At 34.7% G+C, this 8363-nt stretch overlaps 1 protein-coding gene across 1 annotated transcript; it reads left to right on the top strand.

Annotated features, from left to right (window-relative positions):
• Positions 1–1633: 1633 nt before the first annotated feature.
• LOC107269568 lies at positions 1634–8122 on the top strand. The gene is made up of 10 exons (XM_025086875.1): positions 1634–3327; positions 3467–3691; positions 3760–4034; positions 4125–4305; positions 4400–4561; positions 5953–6711; positions 6924–7148; positions 7226–7503; positions 7605–7788; positions 7873–8122. The coding sequence occupies exons 1-10, from the start codon at positions 2667–2669 to the stop codon at positions 8070–8072; spliced, it is 3150 nt and encodes a 1049-aa protein (XP_024942643.1). The 5' UTR covers positions 1634–2666; the 3' UTR covers positions 8073–8122.
• The last annotated feature ends 241 nt before the right edge of the window (positions 8123–8363 follow it).

The following is an 8363-nucleotide window of genomic DNA, read 5'->3' as shown; positions in this document are numbered from 1 at the left end:
GTGGCGAGGAACACGTAGCATCCAAAATGGAATATGTGAATTTTCAACTTGAGGTTAAAAAATAGCATCACAAAAATTGTATCTACCCTGTAAGTATTTGCATTTGACTGAACGGGTACCTCATAGCGATTGCGAAATGCATATTCGGCGTGAGGCTGTTGCACGAAGTTAAGGCGTATCGCGAGTATCGGAAATCGATAAAAAATTATCAAATTTCAATGCGCAGTCGATGCACAATAAAAAAAAGTACAATGGTTTAAAACCTCAGATTTTCGAAGACGTGCACCATTTTACGACAAATCGCAAGCATGCAGCTTAGCAGACTCTTACACTCTGCATAAGATGATGCATGACGTAGATGCATGCTTATGATTCGATTACTTTTTCTCGATTAAAGACTAAATAGCAAAAAATAAACAGCTACCAGCGTCTTTTCTGTTAGTTAAAACTGTCTGCATTTTTATTTAAAGAGAAAAGTTTATTTTTTAATAGTTCTAGTTCAACTCATAAAGGCATTTGGCGTGCATATTTTCCTCAAATTTTGTTGCGGTTTTTTTATTTATGAAGAATTTTTAATAGAGAAGATAACGTGCCTCAATAGCAAAAAATGTAAGATAACATTTATCAATATTAAAAATGTGAATTGTTATATAATTCGAACAGTAATTTGATACACGAGATGGAAGTAAAGTTTCCATGCTCCAGGAAACTTTTGTATTTTTTTTCAGCATAACGTTATAGAAGTTCATATTCATTTTCGATTAATTAAAAAACCAACCTTGAAATAAATTCCAAGAATTCTTAGAGGAAAAACACCGTATCACATATTTTCCTGGTAGATGCATCATGGGAATATGATAAAATAGAATAGGTCGTCATGAATAATTGTAAATGTAAATCTTCGCCGTTTACTTAGAAGGAAAAACTAGTCTTAAGTATAATACTAGCCATAAAAGGAAAATCCCTAGAGAATTTATGTTGTAACAAGTGAGCTTGTATTATAGCCTTGACAAGTAATGCAAATCTGCTTTGGATAGGAAATATGGAAGAGAAAATGTCGTACCCTTAAAAAATTAGAGCTAATTGCCTTAAGAAATAATGATTTCCTACAAATTATTAGTGAAAGCATCTTAGTGCAGTTATGACACACCACAGCAAGTCTGTTCAATTCTCATATGATTAATCACAGAGGAAGAAAAAATGTATCATTATCTCAACCCAGTCAAGAAGAAATAACCGAAAATAAAACATACTAATAAGACAAAAAGAGCAGTAAATTATGAGTATGATACTACTAAAATACAGTTCCATAAATGTTAAATTGCAGCAACAGAACAAAATGCAACAAGTAATATTGCAAGAGTGTTACCGGTAACTTGAATGTAAGTTACAATATCCACCTCGACAACATAAAATTGTAAGGTAAGCTAACAATATAATATAAATGTTACATAATCAAATTGGTTTATTGATTTGAGTCACATATACGTGAACACAAGGAAACATTCATTTAACAGCAACATTTTTTTTTACTCTAAAGTAACGTGAATTTAATGTCTCACCAACGAGATGCTAATGTGACTGTACCTGGCGGATCGCAAGATGGCGTCTTCCTTCGTTTCACATAACCAGTGCCATGTATTATATCAAGCCTCATGATAGTGATATACATAAATATCGTAATCGTGTTTGCCCTGAATTAAGTTTATTCTGTGAGATACAGATATTTTAGTCCTTAAATAATTACACTCAGGATGTTCAAAAAACTTTGTGTAGGTGGTAAATATTCCGACCCACTTTTAATAAATTGTGTATCCCACAAGTCTTATTTCGATACATACATTCGGGAAGTTCACTTTTGTAACATCAAGAATTACTGATTTAAAAAATAATTAATTAAAACGTTAATGTCACGTTGAAATAATATTTTAATGTAACTGAAACATAATTCAGGATGTATCCGATGTAATATTGCGTAAACGCAAGATTGTAATATTACACGCACGCATTTCTGGAAGTTGCTGATGTAAGATTTACACTGAAGTAACAAGTCGTTTTACCCAATTAGATATTAGATAATAAGATATTCCCATTTCATAAAATGTATCCCAATACACCTAGTTCAATAAATATATATATATTACGTTACACTACATCACATTTACACGAATAACACTGAGGTTACAATAACATTGTTGGACAAGTGTTACGTAACGAGTGCCCAAGTTTCTTTTACATAACTGTAATGTTAAAATAACATGTAGCAGTTAAGTTACTTGAATATCGTAAATGAAAAATTGCTTGCTACTTTCATGTTATATTATCACAATGACACGTGTTTACTGAGATACCTTAACTAATAGTTCTCTACAATCACTAAAGTATACAAGATAATAGACGTCATATAATATTGAATGAATTTTTTTTTCTCTACAAAAAATACTTAATCGTAATGGTCTCTGATCAATTTTCCCTCTAGTTGTTTAGACTTATCTTGTTTCCCCTACTTAATCGTCTGCGATCACTCCCGCTCGTTCCACACATTTCTCAATTCGAATTTAATTTCATCATTTTCTATCCACAGTACATTTTTGTGAATATGCTTCGCTCAAAAGTTATATAAGTAGTGTCTCGTTTATAAGACCAGTCTCTCTCTTATTCTGCGAATGAGGATGGAGTTACTAAGTGCGGATGGTATCGGCATCACTCTGGCTTTGGTGGCTACAGCAATATCGTTGTTTTACATTTACGCCAAGTATAAACTCTCTTATTGGAAACGACGTGGTGTAGAGTCTCTGCCAACGAATTTGATATTTGGCAATTTTAAGGATGCCGTACTATTCCGTACAGCACCAGGGTGGCATCTTGGAAATCTTCATAAAGCCGCTAAAAAAGACGTTCCGTACCTTGGATTCTATATATTTCACAAGCCCTGCTTCCTACTTCGCGATCCTGAAGTCATCAAGCAGATCTTGATAAGAGACTTCGAGAACTTTTCCGATCGTCATTTTGCTGGTTCCGAACAGAAAGACAGTATTGGAATGAAGAATCTTTTCGGTATTAAAAATCCCAACTGGAAATACCTGAGGGCCAAGATCACTCCGACCCTTACACGTGGCAAATTGAAGCAGATGTTTCCCCTTATGCTGGAGACTGGTGAACCCATGATGAAGTATTTGGAGAATCAACCTGAAAATAAAAATGGTGTAAAAGTGATTGACGCTCAAGAACTTAGTTATAAATACACCACCGATTTAATCGCATCAATCGCACTCGGCACCAAAATGGATTCCTTCCATTATCCCAACGAAGAATTTTCCAAAGCAGGTACAGTCGTCTCTTTCATGCAATATCCAAGTAGTCTAGTGTTTTAATCTGAGTGTTTTAATCAGCGAAACGAAAGTGAATCCTGAAGATTCTTTGTAACCTTAGATTCAATTAATTTCTTTCTCTTGCTCCGTTCCAGTGATGGAATTCTTCCATGGATTCAAACGTATGGTCGCCCTTGTCACCGTGTTCTTCATGCCTGAATTGGTGGAGATGATTGGCACCCGCATGTTATTCAATTCCAGTTTCGTAAAGAAGATCTTCTGGGAGGCCATGGAGTCCAGAGAACGCACTGGAAATAAGAGAGGAGATTTTATTGACTCCCTTCTGCAACTTAAAAATGGCGAACAGAACTCCGACTACAGTACGTACCACAATGTGCAGGAATCTAATGGATCCGATGGTAATATCATTTTCCACGTTCCGTCACAGAATTCGAGGGTGAGAATCTTCTTTACCAATCCGGCACCTTCTTCTCTGGCTTCGAGTCCAGCTCCACGACAATGTCTTTCACTCTTATGGAACTTGCCAATCATCCGGAGTACCAGGAACGTGTTCGTCAGGACATCAACAAAGCTATTGACGCTCATGGCTTCACCTTTGATGCCTTCAATGAAATGAAGTATTTAGATCAAGCAATTGCCGAAGGGGTTAGGTTGCATCCTCCTGTATCTACCATCGACAGATACACACGTAAAGACTATAAGGTATGTAAACAAACTTTCCTCGTCAGTCAATTTCATTGAGACAGATCTTTCCTATATTAATTTTTTTTATGACACCCTATACTTTTATAGATTCCGGGCACCGACATTATTCTCGAGAAGGGTACACCCATATACATTTCCCTTTATGGTCTTCAGGAAGATCCTCGTTTCTTCAAAGACCATTCAACATTTAACCCAGACAGATTCACAGACGACAGTAAAGTCGCCGATGCTTATATTCCTTTTGGCAGCGGACCAAGGATGTGCGTTGGTAAGTAAATTCAGGATTTAATACAGCGTTATGATTATGATTCGTATAAGTAGTTATGAAAAACTTCGAAATTGTCTGTTTTTGCATTTTACAGGAATGAAAGTTGGTCAGCTTCATGCTAAGGTTGTCATCGCGATGCTTTTACGCGAATACGAGATTTGGCAGAAGCCTGAAGACAAGAGCATTCTGGATCCTCGTTCGACCTTCACTGCAGCAGCTAACGGCATTGTATTGCAATTTAGAAAATTGGTTAAATGATAGTAATAAATAACGTCACGAATATTGCATCCGCAATTGACACGGGACTTCGTAAAAAAAATATTTCACTAGGACATTCCAAAATTATTTATTTGACTTGCATGGTACTATATAGTTTCGTCTAACTCTGTTAAACTCGTTACGTAACACGTGTGCAACAATGTTATTGAAACGTCAGTGTTATTTGTGTAAATGTTCGTGTTGTGTAATTTAATAAACATACAGTAATTTGATAACCCACCAAACGTAGTTTATAACAATTATTACATTTACAAATGTGTACGGGTAAAACGACTTGTTACTTCAGTGTAATCTTACATCAGCAACTTCCAGAAATGCGTGCGTCTAATATTACAATGTTGCGTTTACGCACTGATATATCCTGAAGTATGTTCCAGTTAAATTAAAATTATTATCTTAACGTGACATTGAAATTGTATTTAATCATTTTCAAAATCAGTAATTCCTATAATTACAAAATTAAACTTCTAGAAAGATTCCTACTGCAGATTTTTACGCTGCTTACAATATCTGTGCACAATATTTATACAAATGTTTATTCTCGGCGACCACAAAACGTATCTAATTGTTGTGTAAATTGGACTGGACAAATCAACATAACAATGTTACATTCTCCATGTATATAGATGTTATTAAAATTTCCCATGTCATTAAAACATAAGAAAACCTGTTAACTGCAATCTATTTTAATCTAATTTCTGCTACGTTTAAGGAAATCTGAATGGCGTCGTTGAAAGTGGCTAGGCGTGAAAGAAACGTTTGAAGAAAGATCTGAAATATTTGTATCTCATAAAATGACCTTAATTCGGAGCAAACGCAATTGTCATATTTATCTACGTCCCGATTATGAAGTATGATACAACATATGGCGCTAGTTATGTGAAACGATGAAAGACGCCATCTAGCGATTCGCCAGATACAGTTACGCGGACATGGCGCTGGCGAGACATTAAACTCACGTTACTTTAAAGTAATTAAAAAAAACGTTGCTGTTAAGTTAATGTTTCCTTGTGTTCACGTATATATGACTCGAATTAATAAACCGATTCGTTTATATAAAATTTATGTAATATTGTTAGGTTAGGTTACGTTACAATGTTACGTTGTTGAGACGAAAATTCAAGTTATCGGTAATACTCTTGCAATATTGCTTGTTACACTTGGTTCTGTAGTTGCAATGTAAAATTTATGTAACTACGTTTAGTGGGTAGTGTGCTCTTAGGGAGAGTCAAATAATGAAATGCAATGGAAAATATAAAATAAATGTTAACATTTTAACTGACGAACTATATAGATAACATTGAATAATATCAAATTATACAAATATATCTCTCACTGTTAGGGCTCTTATACTTCATTAATAAATATACACTGTTCAAATTGACCTCGTTATTTCATATCTGATGAACTCTATAACGAGCTCCTGCTATGTAGTGATTCGTCATGAAATATTATTTAGTCCGAACGTTACAATGGAGACGTCAACATCGCACTTGCTGATTTACGTAGTGACGTTTATACTGTCGTTAGTCGGTCTCCTCTATATTTATATCAGATATAAGTTGTCATATTGGAGCAGACGAGGTGTCAAGACGCCTCCTGTCCACTTGCTATTTGGTAACTTCAAAGATACTATTACATTCAAGAAAGCACCTGGCAATACGTTACGGGATATACACGAGAATGCTGACGCAGACGATCCCTATATCGGCTTCTATATATTCCAAAAGAGATACTTGATGCTGAGAAATCTTGACATTATTAAGCAGATATTCATAAAGGATTTTGATTTGTTTCCAAATCGTAATTTTGGTGGAAAACGAGAAATAGACTCCGTAGGCCTTATTAATCTCTTGGGAATAAGACAACCGGGATGGAAATACCTGAGACAAAAGATAACCCCATTTATCACTGGACAAAAACTAAGAAGAATGATACCTCTTATGGTGGATTCCGGATATCCGATGACGAATTTTATCGATGATAAATCCACTGACAGCGAAGGATGGAAGGAAGTTGAATTGAAGGATATCTCGTCTAGATATAGTACCGATGTTATATCTTCTTTGGCTTTTGGCGTTACCACCAATTCTTTTAACAAGAATGATACTGCCTTTTGGAAAGCAGGTAAGTGTGAATTTATGTAATCAAGTGAATATTGGAAATTTTCTAGTAAAGACAGTATTGCATGTAACGTGTGTGTTAGTTAATTTTATATTCAAATTACGTAACACTAATGGGTGAAAGAATGTCGTAGATAAGTGATAAATAATATTGCGTACGTTGTATATGATATTGCGCTTACTGTGATATATATTTATTAAATTTTTATTTTACAGGACTGAAGATACTCTCTGGTACTAAGAGAAATATTATACTTATGATTGTATTCCTCTTACCTGAGCTTATTGATATTATTTATCCAATAATGACTGGTCCTGCACAATTTTTTAGAGAAGTTTTTTGGGACTCGATGAACACTCGCGAGAAAGCCGGTTATAAGCGTGGCGACTTGATTGACTCTCTTCTGCAATTAAAAAATGCCCAACAGAATCCGATATTCAGTAAGGGCTTTTTTAGGGGATGCTTATTATTTTCAAAATATGTCTGATGCTTTTATTATTGTACATTTTGTATTAAGAATTTGAAGGCGATAATTTGTTGGGTCAAGCTGTCGCTTTTTATGTTGCTGGATACGAAGCATCTTCCACTGCAATCGCTTTTACACTGTACGAATTGGCACGACACCCGGAATATCAAGAACGCGTCTTTCAGGAAATTCAAACGGAAATATCGAAAAATGGTATCGATTATAATTCCATAAACGAGATGAGTTTCTTGGATAAAGTAGTTATTGAGACGTTGAGGATGCATCCGCCTTTACCTTTGGTTGATAGATTTGCTATTGAAGATTATAAGGTAAGTAATGGCGTAAATTTATATTTTATATTGAATAATATTAGAAAATCATTAAAAATAATGACTTAGTTCATACTTTAATTTCCGTTTTATTAGTACAGATTCCAGGGACTGATTTGATAATAGAAAAAGGTACACCTGTTATTGTGTCGACGAACGGTATAAATCGTGATCCCAAATATTATTCAAATCCGGATGAATTTGATCCTGAAAGAACACAGGAAGGTAAAGAAGAATTGATTGGGGCTTCGTTGACTTTTGGAATTGGACCTCGGTCGTGCGTAGGTATGTATCTTTTAAACATTATTAAAAAAAACATCGTAAATTAAAGTTATTGATATGATCTTTAATGTATTATATTTTTTCTAGGACAAAGGATAGGGACTCTTATGACAAAAGTCGGTGTTATAACGATACTATCAAATTATGAGCTATCTTACAAGTGTAAGGAAAACGAAGATTTTAATGCTATAACAATATTCACAGCTGCTGCAGATGGTGTTGTTGTTCATTTAAAAAAGCGGGAGAAACCTATCAAAATCAGTGTCAATGAATGGGCGACTGATTGAGTGTATGTTGTACGTTTTCTCGCCAAATATATATAATTATACGAATAAAAGTTATTTACTTATTAGCGTATTGAGTTACGTGAAACTTACCCATTCGCAAACCCATTGATGTTGAAAACGAACTTCTGCATACGGAGTCCGTTTGCGCTTAAATAATGCGACGTTTAATTAGTAGATATTAATTTGTACATTTTAATGACTGTTGTGCGTTTGCAAATATTTCTTCAATGAAACTAAACATATCGAGATTGAGTATACAAGTCGTATGTATGATACTTTCTGTTTCTATTA

Source organism: Cephus cinctus, unplaced genomic scaffold (genome assembly GCF_000341935.2).
Source record: "Cephus cinctus unplaced genomic scaffold, Ccin1 Ccin1_scaffold0678, whole genome shotgun sequence".
NCBI lineage: Eukaryota > Metazoa > Arthropoda > Insecta > Hymenoptera > Cephidae > Cephus > Cephus cinctus.
The sequence above is the reverse complement of the archived record's forward strand: the minus strand, read 5'-3'. Positions and strand labels throughout refer to the sequence as shown.